Below are 23,756 nucleotides of genomic sequence, written 5' to 3' on the forward strand. Positions count from 1 at the left end.
TTTAAACACTTCTTATCAAAAATTACTTCAAATAAAAAAAAATGTGTGTGCTTTGCTAGTGATTTTTAAAACTAATTTTATTTTACAAAGTTTGTTTGGTTTGTTACTCATAATTAATAACCATGTTTATATTAATGTTGAATAATATATATAATTACCGTAAAAAGGACAACTATACAACAGTATGACCTAATAATTTAAAATAATGGCCGCAAGAGGAGTTGATTGTCTAAGATGGCCATCGTTTGAGTTGGTGTGGTGGAGGTTGTCAAAGATGGTCGGTAATGGTGTAGCGGAGTTTTGGTCGTCAAAGTTGGTTATCGATATGCTAGTTAGAATTGGTTGTAGGTGGTGGCTGCTAGAGCTACCAAAGTTGGTGGTGTGGTCGTTGTTGAAGTTGTGTAGTCAACAATAATACGTGCATGAAGTACAGTAAAAGTGACGTAAAGGACCAGTTAGAGACAATTTTAGTAATTTTAAGAAGAGTATATATAGTCATTAAGCACTAAAAAAATCATTTTCTAAAACACTATCTCTAAAACCAACTTAATTTCATTTTTCTTCGAGAAGAAAAAGGAAATTATGTTAAAAAAAAACTAAAAATTAAAAACCGAGAAACTTTATAAAAAGGAAGTCATTAAATAGTCAATAAAAATTAGAGACTTAAAATTAGCATTAAAATCCAAACAAAACAATACAAAGCTTTAAATTTTAGTGATTTTTGGAAGCACTTCGGTGACATTTAGCTAAGAAATTAATCAGAATCCCAACTTTTACCGGCTGATAATGGAAAAAACAAAACTTGAAAAACTTGGTGTTTTTAAAAAATGGAACCACACATAATGTGGACAATAGAGTTTATTTTGTCTTCTAATAACATTGCCTTGATATTATCAACCCCTCCTCTTTTGGACTACCAATCCTCACCATTTGTGTATTAATTCAAATGCTTAGTTATATTAAATAATATTGTTAGCCAACCCATTCAATTTTTTGGCTCTTCTTCCACTTGTCTTTTTTTATTTACTTTCCATCCCAAAGTTCATTTCTACTTCCATTTTTTAATATTATCTCTTTAAATTTACTATCCAATTTTGTAGACTGATCTAATATGATCATATATACTAGAGATAAATATATATATATATATATATATATATATATAATTTCATCTTAATTAGTTATCGAGAGTAATTGTTCATGTATTTTTTAGAAAAGGTTTGATCTGAAATTGTAATTTAATGAATGGATGAGCGTTGTATTTTGTTTTGACAATGTATCATTGATTGGAAAACATGGCATTATTTTGATCAGTTAGGAAAAAAATAGAAAGAAATTATAGAGACGATTATCTTCTTTGGTAATATAGAACAATTTTTTAAATTCTTAGGAAGAAATTTGTTTATATATATATATATGCTTGAAAAACCGTTGGAATGTTTTTGGTATATTATTTCATGCACGATCGAATTTTATTACTTTTATCATATACGTGTCGATAACGACGGATCCATAAATTTTGTATAGTAGAAGCATTATATAATAAACACATTAAAAAATGTTAAAAAAATATTAATAGTGTCAAAGATCAATTAATTTAATACATATTATAATTGTACGTTATGAGTTTTCATGTTTTAAGATCCACGATAAATTTATTATCTAACTTATCTAATAATTTTTTTTTAATATAAGCTATAAGACAATCATTCATCTATTGGTCTCTCATTCGATTGTCAAGTATTCACAATATTTATTGTAGAAAATTAAATAAATATATATTATGTAAATGTGAATTTAAAAATTGTATTAAAAAAGAAAAAATATATATTTTTCATGAAATATTGTTGAAAGAATGAAAGTTTAGATGACCAACTTTGTTGTATTTTTTTTAAATATTTGTTAGATAAAATGATGACTAGAAAATAAGTTAGGATTTTATTTTATTTAGGCTTTTTTTTCTCTTATTAATAAATTATCTTTCTTTCATGACATTATTGAAATTTATCAAATAAAATTGACATTTAAAATATTTGGAGAAATAAAATTATTGAAATTTGGAAAGATATTTGATACTTGGGAAAGAAAATTAAAGATGTTTGAAATATATTTTATTTTGTGACGAAGAAATTTGATATTTTGAGAAAGAAAATTATTGATATTTGGAATAAAAACTATTTTTTTTGGAGAAATAAAATTATTGAAAATTTGAAAGATATTTGATATTTTGGAAAAGAAATCAATGATGATTGGAATAAAATATATTTTGTGATAATTTAAGAACTAATTTGATATTTAGAGAAAGAAAACTATTAATATTTAGAAATAAAAATTAGTTTGTTAAAATAGTTGCAATATCCAAACTTGAACCCTTAACTTGTAATCTCACATCTCAAAGTTAATAGTAAAATATAAAAACTGAGAAAGACCGTTGATCCCTTAATAAATCTGTCTCGCGTGTAACAAATGTTTTTTGAGACATGTTTATTATTACTATTGTGACTTTGTAGTGTTGGATTGTGTTCAACAAATTTGAGAATGATAATAGAATATGCTAACTTATATGAGAAATATAACCCATCTTACGTTCGAGAAATATACGATGGACTTATTATTATTTAACCACACATATAAGAACTTGTTTAGAAAGTAAACAAGGATTGATATTATAATATTTAACTTAACATCATTCTAGTTTCGTCTTAAAAGTAAATGTTGATTTAAAAACAGAATGATGACAGAGAGGTTTTGAAAAAAAAAAGACACAAACATACATACATACATATATATATATATAAAATAGTATGGTATATATAAATAGATGGGTATATTGAAATTGAACCAGACTTGATGTGAGTGATTTGTTAAAAAGTTGTGATCAATTAAGAAAAGCTAGCAATAATGGAGGCGGCAGCTTTGGTACTGAAGAACGAGGATAATCTGAGAATATGTTGGAGAGAAGAAGAAGCTCAAACTCAGCCCATAAGACGTGTTAAGCGACGTCGGAGAGACCCGGCTGCCGCCGCCGATCAAACTAATAAGCAGCAGTCTCCGAAACAACACTCCGATCAAGCTCCCACCACCACTATGAAGCGAAGTTCAAGATTTCGTGGCGTTAGCAGGTAATTCATAAATAAATTTCTATCGTTTCAAATATGATTATGAAGTTTAGATGAAAGATGTGGTAAAGAAATTGTAATTAAGGAAAATAAACATAAATTAAAAAAAAAATCCAAAAAGTTATCAAAAACATGTCTTATAAGTTTTCTAAATTTCATTCCCCAAACCATAAGTTGCTATTATTTATATGAGAAAATACACAAGAGATTTCAGGAGGTAAAAACCTAAAAACTTAAGTTTAAAACTACAAGAAACTCCCACTCTATAACTAAACTTTATATGTTTTTGTTGATTATAAAATTTCCAAAAATGAAAAACAAGATTTGCTTTCGTTAGTGCTCATGGTGGTGAATTCTTTGTGAAATGGGTAGACATAGATGGACGGGACGATTTGAAGCTCATTTATGGGATAAACTTTCTTGGAATATGACACAGAAGAAGAAGGGCAAACAAGGTAATTACAATATATATATTTTTTCAAATTTCTTCAATGCAACTTAATTTTCTTATGGGGTTAATTCTAATCTAATGTCTTTGAATTTTGTTTTCTCTATCTCATCTTGATGACCCTTTTGATCTCCCAACAGTTTATCTTGGTGAGTAATTAAAGAATTAACTTCAAACTAAATTAATATTCCAAGTATTATTAAATAGCATATTTTCTTATGTGCTTGGTTATATGTATATATGTATGTATTATAGGAGCTTATGATGAAGAAGAATCAGCTGCAAGAGCATATGATTTAGCAGCACTTAAGTACTGGGGTGTAACAACCATCACTAATTTCCCTGTAAGTATTCTTGTTAATTATAAGTAACTTAAAGTCGATTCGTTACGAGAATGAACTTGAATATTACTCCACCGCTGCCCAACCAAGATTAGGGTTACTTCAAAATACAAAAAAAATTATATTTTAAAATTTGAGAATATGTATGAATTGTTTATATTTTGAGTATAATAAGGATGGGAATATTCAAACCACGTACTTCTAAATTATTTACACATTTTGTATGTCATTTACAACTTTCAAACTAATAATATCGTGTTATCAATTAAAACCCTGAAACCATGTGTTTTAATATCATCACCTCATTATTTTTCGATGTTTATATTATTTTTTCTCTACAAAGAAATAAGTGATGATTTTTCTTAATAGGTTAGTTGGATTTTGGGGGAGGGGGGAATAAGTGTATGGATGAGATTTTGAATTCATTTTTAAATAGAGAATGAAATGAAAAGATTATAATAATTAATGACCCAGGGGTGTAAATGAATTCAACAGATGAAAATGTGTGGTTTAATTAAATTATTACATGCATTAGTTTAGAGATTAAGAAAGTGATGAAGAGTTTGAATTTTGAACAATTACTCATCCTTAGAGAGAAATGCATACTAATGAAGAAATTTAATTAATATTACCTAAAATATATACTTTATTTTATTTTTTTAATGTAGATATCAGAGTATGAGAAAGAGATCGAGATAATGCAAACAATGACAAAGGAGGAGTATTTAGCCTCTTTAAGAAGGTAAAAAATTAAATAATTATCCTAATTAATTGGCTTTGATTATCTCTTTATTGTCATAAATATTGTTTTTGTTTTAGAAAGAGCAGTGGCTTCTCAAGAGGTGTATCAAAGTATAGAGGAGTTGCAAGGTGGATTTTCTTTTGTTTTCTTTTCTTTTGTTTTCTCTCTTCTTCTTCTTCTCTTCCTATTTATTTGGTGATCTTTCTTAAATTTAACCAATTAGAAGTGGAAATTATCAAGATAGAAACTTGGGTGAATTTTGATTTTATCAATGCAGGCACCATCATAATGGTAGATGGGAAGCAAGAATTGGGAGAGTTTATGGGAACAAATATCTCTATCTTGGAACTTATAGTGAGTAATTCTACAAACTTTATTTTTCTCTTTCTATGGCAAAAGAAACAAAAAAATGGATACCAATCGCAAATTGGTTTAATTTTCCACCACAGGCACTCAAGAAGAAGCTGCTCGAGCTTATGACATGGCTGCCATAGAATACCGAGGGATTAATGCAGTCACCAACTTTGACTGGAGCAATTACATGGCCTGGCTGAAGCCTCCTCCGCCGCCATCCACCGTCCCTAACGAATCCCATTTCCCGTCAGACCCTCATAAGGAACTCTGCAACTCCAGCTCCATCCCAGCTGATGAAACTTCACTCTTCAAAAACCATCACTACGACATTGATTCCTTTCATTCCCTTCAAAAGCAAGAGCTTCTCGAGAGCTGCAACACCCCACTCAATGCTTATGCCAGATCCTCTTCTGCATCCGCACTTGACCTCCTTCTTCGATCATCATTTTTCAAGAAACTGGTTGAGACCAACTCGAATCTCTCCGTGGATGAAGCTGATAATGGAGATGAAGCGAAGACTCGAGTTCAGCTCGACAGTGTATTTGACGAGTTTGAAGATGTCTTCTGTGATAGACTTACAGATGTACCGTTGGTTTGCAGCTCCAACAAAGAGCTGCAAGAAAGTGAGCTTCATTCATACTTCAATGGCACGTTTCATCGTTTCAAAGCAGCCTGAACGTGTGCTTCATGTCATTGTTAATATCATCGTATCGAACATGTTAATATTGGGAGTTAGAACTCAACTCGATTGGCCGAACTGTTTTCTTTGTACTTTTGTGGACATAAGTAAACCTTACTCAACATTTCTCTCTTTTTTCTCTATTCAGATCTGTTTTAGAACGAACATGTATAAACCAACAGAAAATAACTACATGAATCTCAAATATTGCAAAATCATAGAAAAATAATAACCCAGAAGTCAAGCAAATTGCCAAATAAAAAAAGTAACCAGTTCAATGATCGGAATTCAACATCCTAATGCTTCAATCTAACTCTGCAAAGAAATTACATTTATAATGTGCTGTCGGTAATACATACTCTCCAACCCATTAATTAGCATCAAAATTGCTTCCTTTTGTTCTTGAAAATTCTATCCCTTTTTGTGTAAACATATAAGAAAGCAAAGAAAAGTAATACAGATACGGACACAGAACCCCATGGAAATGGAGGGTCTTTGAAGCAAACCAACGATGCTTCCAGTTCTTGAGATGCATTGTAGACGATGGAATGAAGCGTGTAAAGGTCGTGATCTGAAGATCTTACGTAATACAAAGCCATCTCAAAGTCAAAATGAGACAATACAGACACTGCTTTGTCTAGTTTGTATTTGAAAAGGTTCCATCGCTGAATGAACTCTGTGCGTTGTTTCGGTTTTAGCAGACTTCTATCACCACCATGGGCAGCTACAGAGTTAAGAACATCAATCGCACTAGTTATACTGCTATTCAATGCTGTCAAGATAACGTTTCTCCTTGCTGCATCCTTCTGAACAAAAGATAAGGATGAAAGCTCTGAGAATGGACCAAAAGGAGTTTGCCCAATGCTCCACGAGTAATCCACAATGGTGTCATTGTGCCTCGAGCTCCAAGCCAAGTGAGTAGGTGACACTCCCCACATACTTTGTAAAATTGAACCAACAAGTGGCCTCTCAAGGTCTCTTGTATGAGTAAATACATGACGACCATTACAGCTATAATCACTCACAGTCTGAGTATTCTTAGTCCTTACAGCAATAACCATGTCTGTAAATGCTACAGATTGATGGTAACGATCAAGCAACAATATTGTGTTCAAATTCAAATCGAAAACATAGACCGGAATCACTCTAGCCATCTCCTCCTCCTCAGGGAATCCAGCCCTTCTGAACTCCTCAGCAGAATCAGACAGTATCTGATGCAATCTTTTGGAATCCAGATACTCATTCACAATCAAAGTATAGTTATCAAACAAAAACCTCGAAGTATATGAATTCGTTGAGCGAGAAATAGCAAAAGCACAAATTGGGCACTTAGCATAGCTCACACTATAATGCTTGAAGCTCAAAGATTGTTCACCCAACAACATCCCACCATCTCTCAAGGTTCTCTCAATAGACTTCCAATCCAAATCACCTCCATCACTACTTTCAGACCCATATACATGTATAAATTGAACAACCAATGAACTTTCAAAAGGAACAGGAATTCTCATAGAAGGAACTAAATGAACCTGATAAGCACTCCAAACCAACGACGCCAAATCCGCCAGCAGCGCCTTCTGGGACTTGGGACGGCCGTGCAAGGTCGCCAAAGGATGAAACTCTCCTCTAGGAAGAACCCCATCTCCAGAAAGCGACGGTCCATAATCAACAGGACCTGCGCCTAAATCAACCCACAAATACCTTTCTCCACCACTCCAAATGCTTCCTAAACACTTGGTAAAACCAGGGGAAGAATCCCCGTGGCCATAATTGTAAGCATACGGCTTGGATTGAGGGCCCAAATTAAGCAAATATATGTAAACCCCTTGACCGGATTTCTCCTTCTCAAAATCCTGCTTTATGACCCGGTCCACAGACTCATACGGAACAGCAAGAAGCGAAGATCGGAGGCTAGAAGCAGTATTAGAGATTTCAGATTTCAAGATCTCAGAGAGATGAGAAGCCAAAGAGGGGGCATGAGACACATCGAGATGAAGCGAATGTTTAATGGCAAGACGGTGTTGATACGAATCAAAAGGAGCAATAACATGGAAATGGTCGGAAGGGAGAGAAGCAGAAAGGAAAGAGGAGAGATGAGTGGACGAATCGGAGGGAAAATCACCAACAAGACGGACATGGAGAGAGAAAGAAAGGGAGAGAGAGAGGAGAGAAGAGATGAAAGAAGGGATGAGAGGAGGAGGAGAAGAAGATACAGAGAGAGATTTCTTGAGGGACGATGAGAGGGACAGAAATGTGTCGTTGGAGGCATGTGGGTCGAAGCGAGATTGCTGAGCGAGAAATGAATCGAGGCCCAGGATCGGAGCGGAGGTGGCGGTGGCGATGATGAACAGAAAGAGGATCGTCGCGGCGGGAACAGCGGCGGAGGTGGTGGTGATGGGCATTTTTAGGGTTTTAGATTGGATTGGATTGATTGATTGGATATGGATGTGGTTGTGAGAAGATTGTGATTCTGTTATGGATTCAGAAGAAAACCCATTAGAATTAAGAAAGAATTGAAGAAGAATTGAGGAGGAAGAAGGCGGAGATGACGATCGTACTGAGTGAGAGCGAGTCCAGTGTTGTCTCTTGACGAGTCAACCAGGACGTTGGAATTTGCAACAAAATTAGATAATTAGATTATTGGTTTCTCAATTCTCACCATCTTCTTCTTCCCTCCCTCTGCCAAAGAAAACAAAGTTATCTTTAATAACATTATACTTAAAAGAGAGACGAAATTAATTTATCTCCTTAATTTTAAAGAAGAAAATAAATCAATTCTTCACTTTTCCAAAAACATCACCCAACCCTAAATGTCAAACAAACTGCCACAACCTAAATTCTTAATTATTTTTTAATATAGTAAAATAATGTAATGTTATCTAAATCATCACAGACCATTATATATAGATTATAATCTCTTATAAAACCTTATCAATCTAAATTAAAATTTCGAATGTGATCCAAATAATCGATTGATTAATTTTAACAATAATTTTGGGTTAAAAGATTGTTATTGTATATTGCTAACATATGAAAAATTAGCAAATAGGTAGTAACTTGCTTTCCTCAATTTGAGCAGCTACTTATTTTATTTTCTTTCTAATTATTTAGAGAGAATTATATGAGACTATTATAATTTGGAAAGAAATTTAATGAAAGGAATAATGTCATTTAGATAAAATATTGCATTTTCAAAGAATCTAAGTTTAAAAAGTAATATAGGAAAAGATATAAACCTTCCAAACTCAAAGTTGATAGTTCATGCAATATGGTCTCAGTTCTTTGTTTCTTTTTGTAGTTTATTGTTACAAAAATGTTGAGTGACTTCCTTTCCAATGGCATTCGACTTCCCCCAAGACCTCAAAGATTGGCTTCTTCCTCTGTTCAGACGTCACCCTTTCAAGGCCAAACACCTTTTGTGGGTTAACATAAACAGGGCCTTATTGTTCATCTTGGAATGAAAAGAAATGCAAGCATTTCTCAAGACAAATAAAGTCATATTAAATGACATCCTTTTGCATGCTCTATTGTTGGTATAAACAAGTTTTTCCTTTAAATGTGTATAAGCTTAAACTCAATTTTATCCATTGTGGAGAGTAATCTCTTTGTAACTTCATTCGGATGGATTTCTTTTTTTTTTTTTTTTTTGTAGATTTCGTACTATCAATCAACTTGTTTTTTAAAAAAATAATAAGCTCTGGGCCAGTAATCACTGTAAGGAAAAAAAATCTTCTATCGATAATTGAAAATTCCATTGTACTATCTACGATCCATGACACGAAACTTTTATCCCTTCAAAAAGAAAGAAGGGAATTAGTTCAAATCCAACTAAAACTATAAAAGCATAACTTAATTAAGAACATCCACTACACCCTATATTGATGTTTCTATAAACTTCAGCTTCATTGTTTCTGACAAGCATCCGTAAATCTAAACTCAATAGGATTAAAGGGCCAAGAAAAATTAAATAAGACAACTGAAACGCTGTATAACATAGCACCTTAATTATGTCATGGTGTTGCCATAAACAGTCAACAAAGATAAACTTCAAAACATTATGACAACACCGTTGCTTAGCTTATTTACAAGAAAGAACACGACAAGACAATTGACCTCTCACGTCTCTTAATATTGAACTTGCTCAAGAAAATGCTAAATTTCATAGCGTTAAAAATTTGTAAAAGTGCCTTGGGATCTCTTGCAATGCTAACCAAAAGGAAAGACTTATGCCTGGACGCATTGACAAAGAGAAGAAAAAGTTAATATGTATAATTGCTGTCAATAGATAATGATAACTCTCTCTACAGTGCAAAGAAGAGAACACCGAGTAATAACAGAGATAATACTACAAGAATTGAGGCATATGTTACAAAGTTCTGGGATATTCGACATGCACACACAAATTTACGATGAGGAACTAATCCCAGTTAATCGACAAAGCACTGACACCACAGCCAAATACTATCACTCTAGTTTTGGATAACATAGTCTAAATTTCAAAGTAATTATATGCGATACAGTTCCAACTATGAATTCTATCGGCCTCAATATTCTATATTCTTATGGTAATTATATGCACTATTCCCTCGCTTGCCACTGGTACTAAGAAACCAAATGCGAACAGGACCATCTTCTCCTCCACTGGCCAATACTTTGTCACTACCATCACCTAACAGTTTATCGGACAGAGTTGAAACTGGCCCATTATAACCTTGAAAAGTTTTCTGACAATAACTCTAAAAAAGGCAAGGGCAGAACAGAATTAATGCTTTGGGGAACATAACTTTGTAAGAGAATACTTTGGAAGCTCAAAGGTATAAACCTTGAAACTAAACAATCAAAGAAGAATCATGTGGGCTCGAAAAATGATGATTTCATAAAAATTTCCAATTGGTTTTCGAATTTGGCCCAATAAAGTATGGATAGAGAAAAAGAAGAGTGCCCAAAAATGTAACAAAAGCGAAATCATCGAAGTACCAATTCATGATTTCTGTCGTATAAGAAAATGATATTGCATTACCCCTTACCTTCCACCACAACCGGATTGATGCATAGGACATCGTTAAAATTCGAGTCTGTCTTGGTCGCTCAAAGGACGAGATCATTTAAAATTGGTCAGTGGTGAGCTCTTCCTCGAGCTTAAGCATTGTGATTGGAGAATGATTCAGATAATTCAAGACTTGGTCCCGACGAAGCTAATGTTATTAAACTCAAGAAATATATATATCAATGTTAAATCCAACAAATGATAATGACAATAATCATGAATTATGTTCCCAATCATCAAATCTATTGATCCATGGTGGGAGATACCTCTGAAATCCACATTATGTTCTCAACGAATCAAAAGTACTTGCAAACAACTAAACCCCATATTTACTAGCAAAAGTATTGAATTTCAAATCAAATATAAAATCTTCTAAATACGAAGTGTATAAAATATGTATTAAAACTCATGATTCAAATTTATAAAGACAAAAATTAATACCGTAAAATCATAAGACAACTTTCTAATTGTTATTAACCTCATCTGGTCACAAACAGACAAAGCTGATTTATACAAAAACTTATTATATAAACTCAATTTCATCTTTCTTCTTTCACATCCACAGTATCTGGATATCATTCTTCTCAGTACAATGATTTCTCACCCAATTTTAAACCATTAATACATCAAAAAGAAAAAAAAAAAAAAAGCACTTATTTAGACATGAAAGTCTTGCATGGAAAGAATGTATGAACCCCCCATCTCCTCTGCAGCACAATATAGGATAAGATGGAGCATGATTTTACAGTGAATTATGCAAAAACAGGAAACAAATATGATTAATTAAGACGGGTTTTTCTTTTTAATAATCCGACTAAAATATGAAGACAACACTGTCGTGAACCCTCGACTTCTGGTTCTGAGCGACGCACTCCGAAATCCACATTAGGTTCCTAATCTCCTGTTCCCTCAACCTCATGTATGCAAAGAAAACACCATAATGGAACTGCGTGTAAGGAAGAACGAAACGTTATGCCGATTCCATCACGTCAAGTTTGTGTGAGATATAACCAAAACTTCTGTTCGACCATGAAGTAGAATTGGAAATAGGATATTGATTGGAGAATTAGAACAAACCTGTTGCTCAAATGCTAAGCATAGCCTTTTCACCTCCTCTTCATAGAATGCCTTGTCAAGCATCTGACTCTCTCCATATGACAGCTTGGAAAAAATTGACTGGTAGGGAGGATATTTTTCCATGGCACCACGGACCTGAAATTAAAAGTAAAGGTTCGATCAGTATTTTAGTAGTTTCTTCTTTGAACCAACATTTCCAAGTAACAAACCATCGTGGTTGAATTAAATCTAGTTCCTAGATTATACTCGTCGTACAACTAGTACCATTGTGGTTATCAATATACATGGATGCTGAGTGAGGACTTAGTTTAATTAAATACCGAGTGATGATTTGACACAGCCAATTTGATAAAAGTAAAACCAAGGTGGCAAAAAGTAGTTCATGTTTATCCACCCACTTCCTCAAATCTTTTTAGTTCTTACTCATCTATCCTTAGTCTAATCAGCCTGTCATGTGAAAATTTAAGTCTTGAGGGTTTAGAGTATGACTTGAACATATAAAATTTAAAGCCAATTTCTTCAGAAACGAAAAGAAAGTGCAAGGAATTTTTCCAAACCTTTTAAAGCACACGAACTTACCGAATAGACACAACACAGCCACACAACTAATAAAGATCAAGTAGTAAACTTTTAACTTGACCAAAAAACATTCTTACTATATTCATCGCAAGTTAGCTGTCCAAAATGAGTAATTGAACCCCAGTGTTAAAAGTCAAATTCATGAGTTCCCAGCGTTATGGTTCAAATTCACGATAAGTACCTGATCAATATCTTCACAGATTGCAAGTTCCTCGTGACCATAGGGATAACTGTTAATATGGAATCTCATTAGAAGATCGTCCACTCAACATATATGTTTTTTTTTTTTTTTTTATAGAATCAACAACTATTTTGAGAAAAATAAAACAATATGTAATTTAAAATATATATTTGAGACTAAGAAACTGCTTACAGTAAGCCAAAATTGGAATATAACTTTCTTCGGTCATCACGGGTAAGCTCAGTCCCAATACTACAATAGATGAGATGCACTTAATCAAAGGAAATGTTGAAGCATAATAATCACCACAAACAAAAAAGAAACCCGGTAACCCAGCAAACATTTATTGACCAGCATTAAGATACCTATTTATGGTAATATTCACAGCCCTTCTATCTGCCTCAAAAGCAAGGAGGTCAGACATAATCTCAGCAGTGGCACCACCCAGTTTCTACCTCCAAAATCATATGCAAATAGATAAGAAACTGGGATTTTTATGCTAAAAGATAAAACATTTTATATCTTATTAACCTCCATTCACCTGACAAAACCTGTAGAAATCCTCCAGGTATGCCTTGTAGAGAGTGTTCCTCATAATTTCTATGTTCATGTCATCCAAATCCTAGCAAAAATAAGACAGAAACACCAAACCGTAGCTTTATCATGAATATGTACTGTACTTAATAGACAAAATCGTTGTAGGACTAGCTTGCGCATTGGTAACACATCAATACCATGAAAATGCATCAGGGTGTCTAGCATCATCTGCTATGACGCGAAGAAGTAATTGTGCAAACCTAGTTTTACTCAGGACTATAATGAAAAATTCAGTTCCCTAATTGAGTTCTCTGACACCAATTCCTTTAAAGAACAAAAAGTTCAAAAATCCTTTTAGAAAAGAAAATAAAACATATCGATTATGTCCTTACACTTGTACACACAGTACAGCCATCATATCATGAAATCTATGCTACTATTTTAGAGTAAAATAAAAATAATAATAATAATAATTGAAGCCAATAATGGAACATGAACAAAATCAAGCATTATACCTCAGATGTGATACACTCTGAGAAGTATGGAGCCAAAGGGGTGTCAACAAGCACCAATCTGTAAAGTTCTCGCATATTCTGAGCAACTGCCAAGGTAGCAATGCTAGCAAATAATAAAAAGAAGAAAAAATGAGAACATTTTATGATACCGTCAATTTCAGGGTAAGATACACATTTTTTCTTCTTTGGTAGGAAATATCAGGCAACATGCAACAGAATAGAAATGCAGAAGTTATCAGTTGATAGTACCTGTCAAACATGCCCAAAGGGTGGCACTTCTCCAACAGTTCCTGAACATCTCTCTCATGCAAGGTTCCAGTAACAATGAGGACAACATTGTCAATCATGTGACCATATCTGAGTAAAAATTTCATCAAGTTGAGAGTTCAGAATTATGAGAGGGCAACAAAACAACAACGGACACTGAAAATACAAAAGTAACTTGCAGACAAGAAACTCAACATACGTGATATACTCTAAGAAGGTAGACAGAGGCTCGGTGGCTTGGCACAACATGTGCTTATACTCATCAACCAGTTTTAGGGTGCATTTCTCCACAATCGTTGTTGTATGTAATGGAGATGGTTCTACAAAATAAGTTGAAATTAGCAAGCAAATAGCATGTGACACCTTCAAGTAAGAAATGTAACTTGCCGATGCAAGGAATTGTTGACGAGTTAGACTGAAGTCTGAACTAGGCACTAATCACATAAGTTAATCACAGAGTAAAATTAATCATCCTAAAATTTTCATATTGTGCAAAATTCAATTTTTCATACTATTAACTACGAACGTGGTCTCTTCATGGTGCCCTATTGGAAAATCCTTCTACTGTTGAATATGGATTCTAGATCCTCGAATAACTCTGAAATACAATATCTCATCATACAGTATCACACAACAGCAAATCCAGTCTCTCTCCTTGAAAGGCAAGGACATACAGCCGTGTGGGACACTTCAACGTTCATAGAAAAAGAAGAACGGATGATCTCAACCAAAACCACATCGATACTCTGCATTTGCCACTTTCAAAAGTATTCCATCAGCTCCATTACTCAAAAGTCAATCACAAAGAGGCAGCGTTAACTATTGTACCTACCAGCTCATTGCCAGAAACAGAATTGTGTACTTCAACAGTTAATCAACCAATAGTTACTTGATGTAAATCTGGTGAAATCAGAGGTGTAACTTCAAGCTCGAAATACCACAACAGAAATCATAGGTCTAACTTCATGCTCCAAATACCAAACAATAATAACCTCAACTCCCTGAAAACCCATTACAAGATCCATTTCCAATTTCATTGACAGCTTGTATCCTCAACAAACCAATTACTCTACCGATTTCTTTCCTGTACAATTAATCCAAAGATCTAAGTACACTAAAATTCCCCCCAACTTCCTCATCCAATTTCATAATTCATCTAGGTAACAAGAATTTTAAAAAATAAATAAAAAAATCAAGAGTAACCTACCGTTTTGGAGATAAGGGCCATACTCAGTGGCAGAGAGGTGCATCTTGATATCATCTAGGGTTTCGCACTGACACAAATTGTTATAATCAGCGGCGGTAAGCAACCCAGCCCTATGTCCCCGGACGATGGCCTCCAAATAGCCTCCATGAATGTTGAAGGTAAGGGCTTCGAAACCATACATTCTCTAGAAGCTGATGGAAACGGTAAGAGAAAATGAATGAGGAGAAGATCTGGAGTGGGGAAAGGGAAGGGGAGAGCAATGGCAAGAAACCAAACGCCTCCTCCGAGAGAAACCTAACGAAGCAGAACTGTGAAGGGTACGAATAATTCTGATTGCTGAGAGAAAAAGGCCCTGGAATCGGAGAATTTGAAGCTCCTTTTTGGGATCCGAGTTGCAGAATCAGCAAATCGATTATCAAGAACAGATGGAAGCAGATGATGACGACGATGCCGATCGATCTGATTCTGATTGGAGAAAGCGTACGAATAATTTGTGATATTACCGTATTGTCCTTCTTAGTATTGTTTTCATTTGTATGAATAGACCATATGGAAACATGGGCTGGGCTCTTACTCTTGGGCTTCGCCTTTTTATTTTGGATTTTCGTCCACATAATAATCAATTTTTCATCTTAAAATAATATGTATAATATCTAGATAGTTGTAAGTGTAATAATCATATTCAAAATAATTAAGTATATAACAACATTTTTAAAAAATTACAAATATAGCAAAATTTATCAAAATCTATCAATGATATGAGTCTATCACCGATAGACCAACATTTGCTACATGGTCTATCACCGATGAACCATAAGAGTCTATCAACTATAGAAGTCTATCACCGATAGATTTTGCTATATTTGCAATTTTTTTAAAATATTGTTACATAGTTAACAATTATTTTAAAAATTGTTATCCATTCTAATTACCCTAATATTTATTTATTTATTATACGCTAAAAATCACTCTTTCAAAGAAAAAAATAATTAGAATTACAAGATGTTTCTTGATTAGTTATATTAAAATTTTTCTTTTTTAATTAATATTTAACCTTGTATAAAAACCTCAAAATAATATATAAATTAATTTATTGTAAAAGACAAAATTGATATACAAAATATAACATTAATTAATAACTACATAATGCATGTGTTAAAAAGCTAGGGGCCAGTTGAGGTTAGGGTTAACATTGTGGGCTTGGGTTAGCCCAACCCTAACCCCGTTTGGCCCAATATTTATGGAAACCCTAGTTTTAGGGTTTCCATAAACACATTTTAATCCATTCCTTTCTTCGAAACCTTTTTTCAATTTGTGTTGCTCCTCCTTTGAACCCGTGTTGCCGCCTCCCTTCAACCCGTGTTTACGCGTCCGTTCGTCAATCTTCTTTCTTCACTTCCGCCTCCCTTCCATTATTGTATGTATTACGTCCGATTTAGACCTCTGTGTTTGCGCCTCCGTTCGTCAATCTTTTTTCTTCTTTGCAGCTTCCGATTTCTTTTGTTTATTCTTCTCCGGATTCACTTGTTCGTCAATCTTCTTCCTTTACTTTCGCCTCCCTTCCATTATTGTTTTTATTACGTTTGATTTAGGCCTCCCTGTTTACCCCTCCGTGATTTCGTTTATTCTTCTGTGTGAACCTGCATGTGCATGTTACCCTTGAAGCACGCCTTCCTTGCTGCTCAGTGTTCAATTTTTCGTTTGACTGATGTAGAACAGATTCGACGCTTTGTCTTCGCTGGCAATTGGTCTTACCCGAGCATGGTAGGGAGGTATACTTCTGTTTCATTACTCTTTTTTTGAAAGACAGTCGATGATGAGTACTGAATCCATGTTACTTTTCTAAATTTTTTTTCCTGATTTTGATTCATTGATTTGGTTTATATGAAATGTGCTTGATGATATATTTATTCATTTTTTACATATATCAGTTGACTACATTTGTCTGAATTGTATCCAATCTCCTGGCTTATCATTGTCATGACTATTTTTGCCCTTGAATCTCTATTTTACTCTTTGGGAAAATGTCTTCATTTCTGCTCATTATTGTTTTGTCAATTCAAGCAATTGTCTTATCTTTTCATGGTGTAATTGACTTTTAAGCTTCCAATATCTACTTTTGACTATACTTGGACTTATCTTTTAGGCTGACTTTGCAGAGATTCCCTCTACCTTTTCTTGGTGTGATCATTTAATTGCATATTTACTCCTCATATCCTCCTATATAAATCTCATCTCCTCTTATTATTTACCACTTCCATTTCTCATTGCTTGTCTTGTTCCTTTGTTTTCCAAATTTATCTTTCATAGTTAAATGCTTATAACCTTTTCCTACTTTTTTCTCATGATAGTTTCTGCCCTACTTTCTCACCTATGTTTGTGGCCTCTTTTGTATATTTGTGTTTTATGACCTATGTTTATGCCTTTTTTCTCCTCTATGTTTATGCATTGTGTTTCTCACGGTTTCTGCCCTTCTTTCATTTTTTTGCTGCTCTGTTGTCCATGTTTGTGGCCTGCTTTTTAACCTATGTTTCTGCCTTTTTTCTCCCCTATATTTATGGCTTCTTTTTTTCACGGTTTGTCCCCTTCTTTTTCACATATGTTTATGCCATGTTGTCTATGTATGTGTCCTGTTTTTTAACCTATGATTGTGCCTTTTTTCTCCCTATTTATATGCCTTGTGTTTCCCACAGCTTCCGTCCTTGTTTCTCACCTATGTTTCCGCGCCTCTTTTGTATGTTATGCTCTGCTTTTCGACCTATGTTTTTGCCTTGTTTATCACATATTTTCTGCCTTCTTTTGTTACATATGTTTCTGCTTTTGTTCTTTGTTTTTAATCCCTCTTAATTGATGTTTCCACAACGATGAAATCTGGTTCAAGTTATTGAACCGATAACTTTGAGGCTACTTAACATTTGCTTTCAAAATTGATTTTTTTGTTTTGAATGTTGTTTTTCTTTACGTTTGAATTTCGGGTCAGTGCTTCTAGTACAAGGTATGCAATCCTTCCTTTTGTCATTTATTTTTCTTCAATTATGTTGCATTAAAAGAACGTGTCATGTTTTCGGCCTTACTTGTATCCTAACTTTTTTTTTAGAACGTCCGCGGTCATCCCATCCTTATAAGAGGTATTATGGCTTAGCCATATGTACATTAAATTTTCATAATGTATTTGTTTATTTCATTACAATAGAAATTATTAAGTTAAGGCCTATTTACATACTACACAGTATTGGTTTTGTAATAAATTATTTTCATGGGCATTTCATTTATTTAATGAATTAACATTATTTTTCTTTCATTGTATGTTTTAAATTTGTATTTATTTTTAACTTTCACGTGCAACACATTTTTTTGAAAAAATGACTATACCAATGTCTTCATTTTCATTACTATAACTATCCAATTAATTCACAACAATTCTCATTTAAAAAATATAAAAACTTTCCTACTACCATATCATAACAAGAATAGGCTAAAACGGGATTTTCAATCATTGTATGTAATAGGGGTTGATAACTTCACAATCTTTTTAAGTGAAAAAAGTTATAAATTTTTTAACAATCATTCTAAGTAATACAAATAATTTTGTAACTTCACAATCACTAGTGTTTTTTAAATATGACCATAAATTTGGATAGTTATTAAATTAAGTATATGTAAAAGGTAATTGAATACACATTTAATAACATAAAAAAAAAAATGTTTAACTAATTGAAATTTATCGTTCACTATGACACATACAATTGTCAAACATAGTATTTTTAAAATACTATTTTCATGAGTACGTACTTCTACCACATACTATTTTTATAATACCTATCACACATAGAATTGTACTTAAAATTTCAATCTCGACATTTTAACCTCATATTGTTGGCTGTGGTTCGACATTTTAACCTCGTATTGTTGGTTGTGTCTTGTATAGACGACATGCGGGGTTTCATCCTGATGCCTGAAGATGAGAAGAAGGGCTTTTGTAGAGTCATCGTACAACACATCTCCAGATAGTTTATGTTTGTATTTCGCTAGCTTGCTTTTTATTTCCTTACTTCACTTCCACTATGTTATTGACTGTTATTTCTTTTTCCTCTTGTACACAACTTTTTTTTCTTATGTACTTGACCTGTTTATGCATATGTTATCTTTTTCTCTCTTCTACATCCCTTCAATTTCATTGAAAATGTTTTTTAAAATTGAGGAAAATAGAAAGAATTTGAGCAATATGGCATTCAACTGCTACATAATAAGTAATATGATGAATAATTATAAATATGGATCAATGCGTTAGACCACGTTGTTCACACGAGATTTCAGGAGAAATTTAATTCGTGGAATCGAACTTTGTATTGATTTATGTATTGTGGATACAATCTCTAATATTTACTCTTTTGATTCTTTCTCTCGGATACAAAAAGTAAAATTTAAAACTTCGTGGTCTTCGATCTTCAAGAAGTTGTAACTACAAGTCAATTCGAGCTTCAATCTTCTGGAATTCAAGGAAAGTTTGATCTTCCAAGTCTTCGATCTTTCAGAAGGTTGATTTCGAGGTTGATGATAACTTGCACGTCTTGAGAGTCTTCAGAAGTTTTTGTCTTCAATTCTTCAGAGCTTCGATTCTTCTCTTCAATCAAAGGTCCTCCCTTAAGATGAATGAGAAGGTCTCTATTTATAGAGAATCTCGATGGGCTTTAGGTGGGCTTGGGCCCATTTGCTTGTTGGGCGGGCTTAGGCCTGGGCCCATCTGCTTGTTGGGTTTGGGCTTGGACCCATATGCTTGTTGGGCTTGAGCTTTGACCTGTTTTCTTGACAGGCTTGGGCTCGGACCCATTTGCTCGATCAGTTTGGGCTTGGATCCATTTGCTTGGTGGGCTCGAACTCGGCCCACTTATTTGCGCAAGCTCGGGTCCATTATTTCTTTTGCCCAATTTTTTTTTAGGGGCTTGAACTAGGTTGGATATGAGAAAACTTGACTACCCAAATCCAATCAAATTATAATTATCTCAATTTTGCTGTGATGGCGTGGCGTGATTTAATTGGTCAAAATTTTCTGTTCAACACACGTAATTATATATGTTAAAAACAAATGTACACCGCTATCGCTAATTACAAATAGCCAATAATTAATTTGTATTCCTAAAAATGACTTAGAATAAAATTAGTACAATTTGTTAACAAATTATTTTGAAATTGGACAACTATCTTTACTAATTTAATACATTACACATAGAAAAAATTATTTGCAATAATAGGGGTTCGACGCTTTCGTAAAAAAATATGCAATAATAATTTCTTTCTTATATTTACAATGTCATTTAAAAAAATTACTACATAAAAAAATATATTCATAACCCAACCCACATAACAGTTTCCCAAAACACATTTTATTATAAAATCCCCATAAGCCTACCCACTTAACCCTTCCCCAACACATCTTATTATAAAATTCGCATAAACCTATCCATATAACCCTTTCTCCAAACACATTTTATCATAACATTATTATAACACTACTTACATAACCTTTCCCTCAAAGATCTCTTATCGTAAAACTACATTTCTAAACTCTTCTCCCAAACGCACCCCTAGATTTTATAGTAGACTAGTAAGTAAAACATTTAAAGATGTGTAATAATATTATTGGTATAATGCATAAATTAGGATGTCAAGACATTCTCTGTGTACAAATTTTGCCAAACATTCATAGTTATTTGAATATTCTCTAATATACACATTATTTAATCTTAAATATCGCTCGGACATTGGCACACATGCAGGGAGGCTAAAATATTCGATAAAATTGGGAGGAAATTACATTATTTGATAGGTGAAGAGACAAAATGAACCAAAATGTTTATACAATATGACAAAATACACCATTTATCTACGATTTATCGTAATATACTAAGATAGACAATTGTCTATCTTTATGTATTATGATAGATACATACAGTGCTTTATCACATAATGTAATATTTTGGTGTCTTTATAAATATTTTTTTGGAAGTTTTTTCATTTAAAATAATTTTTATATAAAAATAATAATAAAGTAATTGTTTTGAATAAACAAAGGTGACCTGTTACATTCCTATTAAAAGTCAACGGAAACTGAACCATTGAAAAAAAAGAAAAGGTGATTAATTTGTTGGGTAGAAAGGAGGTTTGTCTTTATTGAGATGGGTATATATCATTAAGTTAATTCATTTTCCCTTTTAACTTTCCTAATGCTTCACATTCCTTTTATATTTTCAAAAGAGGTGCAAATTTGCACCATTCTTAACCATTTCAATATTTGGTATAATCTTCTTTAATTTAGATGGACGTGCTTTTAGGTGGTATTCTTCTCTTATTTTTAATTCAAATATTAAGAAATAGTTGGTTGTAGTTCTTATATAATTTATTTTTATTCTTATTTTGAATCGTGGATATGAGTCACGTCATCTAGGATCTTGACACGAGGAAGGTATCAACTTTCATCACACAAAAATTTTAATAATTGACCATCTCAATAACCCTATCAAATATTTTAAGAGTACAAATCTTTTTATTATTATTACTGTCCTTCTATTTTCCTTCCTTGTTTTTTTAGTTCTTTTAATTTAAGATAAAGTTACTTATTGAAGTGTGAATATAGTTCAACGATAATTATAAATATTTATTTTATATTTTATATCATACAATTGGTATTTTTACTTAAGAGCTTTTATTGCTTTCTATTTTTACCCTTATGAGTCGGTTAAGTAAGGGTATCTTAGTCATCTTGTTTAGCCTGACTATGAGTAGGTAACTAATTCTCCTTATATTTGAAAAGTTTAAATCTATGCTGGGATGCAGTAATTTTTGGATTAAATGAGATGTTTCAAATATGATCTCATAGTTTGAATGACTTTAAATTGTGTTACCGCAGTGCTTGAGAAGTTCTTATATGTATTATCAAACTCATTCCATCATGAACCAACATCTACCAATGTCTTTTCAGCAAGATTTAGTTGATACCAAATCATTTGAACTCCTTTCGAATTGAATTGAAGTGTCTTAATTAATTAGTGTCTTATAATCTCTAAAATCTTTCTATCGTAGCTTTGGACAAGTTTTGGATGGGTATGTTGAGTTGTTGTAAATTAGATTTTTTGATCGGCATCTTTCAAAAACTATAGTTTTGGAACAAGCTATGAACTGATGGATTATGTATTAAGGGCCTAATGGGATAAGGTTAGTTCCACGGACAGCTTTTAATTCTCTAAATCAAGGGTTTGGATTTACTTTGGTTAAGTTTAATAATGGTAAAAAAGTTGATTTTAAATTCAACAAGTCAAATTTTTTGATGTAAAATGAGATAAGACTTTTGGAATGCCTAAGAGCGAAGATGGATGTTTACTATATATTTTATGTGACTTTTTGAGTTCCCCTCAAAAAAAAATTTCTTCTCGTTAGTCTTGAAACATCAAAGCTATATTTTTAAAATTGCATATAAAATTTAATGCAAATATTTACGAATATCATTTATGAAAAAAAGTCCTAATTAAATGATTGGAGACATGAACTACTGTATATGTCATGTGTTACATGAAAGTCATGACTATCATGATGTACGTTATATATGGTTGTCAAATCAAATCATATACGTTAAGAAATATGTATATGGTTGTACGTCATGATGTATGTTATACATATTTAAATATGTATAGTATAATATGTTGCATATTATGAAACCGATTTTCTATATGGAACCTCATGTATGTTTGAGTTTTTATTAAAGTAATGAGAAAGCGGAATAGGTTTCACTCTTTTTCCACCATAATTTAATTGCACAAAAGAAGTGCATAGTCAAAGACACTCCTAGTGTGATTTAACGGAGTTGATATATATATATATACACATATATGAAAGTGATGTATATCTAGAGTGGCATAAGGTGTATGAAAAGATGTTTGTGTCCAATGACATCATGTATGTGAAAGAGATGTTAATACATAACTATGTGTCTCGAAGAAGGCAGTGTCCCAAATTATTAAGAATAGATACCAAGGAAATAAAATTTAGGTCTCACCATTATTTTATACTTACATTTTGGTTCTATGGGTACATCCTTAAATTCCAACAATGGAATTTCTTAATGAGTATTTTTATACTCACTTTTTAATATCTTCTTTTTAAAGGTACCAAAAATACACGACAAAATTGTCTATTTACGAGACTAATAGACTAGAGTTGTCTTTTTCACATTTGATTTGATTATGTTTTTAAATTTATTTAGATGTTTATATATATATTAAGATTGAGATTCACAATTTTATTTTTTCCTTTAAACCATTTTCATTTATTTCTTTAATCGTATTAACAAGGATCATCGTTTAAACCTACTTTTTAAAAAAACTTAGTTGAAGGAAAGTTTTATTATAAAAATTATGCATGCTGTGATCTACATTTGAAAAGTTGACCATTAGACTCATTCCACTTTTAGTCCTCATGTAAACTTTGGTTTTTGTTTGGGATAATCCATCAAACATATATAAATTCAATCAAATATGCTTTGTTAATGTCCTCTTTCCAAACTTCTAACTCTTGCTTTCATTTACAAGGGATGAACAATTATTATAAACTTTTCTTACTTGTGTGGTTTTGAAAACAAAACCATTTTAGAAATTCGATCGTATTTTATT

General features: G+C 32.7%; 3 protein-coding genes across 3 annotated transcripts; 1 reads left to right on the forward strand and 2 right to left on the reverse strand.

The window, feature by feature from the left end:
• Positions 1–2,886: 2,886 nt before the first annotated feature.
• LOC103487019 (AP2-like ethylene-responsive transcription factor At1g16060) lies at positions 2,887–5,809 on the forward strand. The gene is made up of 8 exons (XM_008445205.3): positions 2,887–3,122; positions 3,492–3,574; positions 3,708–3,716; positions 3,823–3,911; positions 4,577–4,650; positions 4,728–4,778; positions 4,928–5,004; positions 5,100–5,809. Exons 1-8 carry the CDS (start codon positions 2,902–2,904, stop codon positions 5,678–5,680), a joined length of 1,185 nt encoding a protein of 394 aa, XP_008443427.2. The 5' UTR covers positions 2,887–2,901; the 3' UTR covers positions 5,681–5,809.
• A 103-nt stretch (positions 5,810–5,912) lies between these two features.
• LOC103487020 (uncharacterized) lies at positions 5,913–8,392 on the reverse strand. Its single transcript, XM_008445207.3, has one exon. It carries the CDS (start codon positions 8,083–8,085, stop codon positions 6,064–6,066), a length of 2,022 nt encoding a protein of 673 aa, XP_008443429.2. The 5' UTR covers positions 8,086–8,392; the 3' UTR covers positions 5,913–6,063.
• A 2,845-nt stretch (positions 8,393–11,237) lies between these two features.
• Positions 11,238–15,594, reverse strand: LOC103487018 (V-type proton ATPase subunit d2). The gene is made up of 10 exons (XM_008445204.3): positions 15,094–15,594; positions 14,086–14,206; positions 13,869–13,976; positions 13,620–13,722; positions 13,109–13,189; positions 12,933–13,018; positions 12,760–12,819; positions 12,568–12,616; positions 11,808–11,942; positions 11,238–11,676 (listed from the first exon to the last, which is right to left on the reverse strand). The coding sequence occupies exons 1-10, from the start codon at positions 15,272–15,274 to the stop codon at positions 11,545–11,547; spliced, it is 1,056 nt and encodes a 351-aa protein (XP_008443426.1). The 5' UTR covers positions 15,275–15,594; the 3' UTR covers positions 11,238–11,544.
• Positions 15,595–23,756: the final 8,162 nt, after the last annotated feature.

The sequence above is a fragment of the Cucumis melo genome, chromosome 4, assembly GCF_025177605.1.
Source record: "Cucumis melo cultivar AY chromosome 4, USDA_Cmelo_AY_1.0, whole genome shotgun sequence".
Lineage (NCBI taxonomy): Eukaryota > Viridiplantae > Streptophyta > Magnoliopsida > Cucurbitales > Cucurbitaceae > Cucumis > Cucumis melo.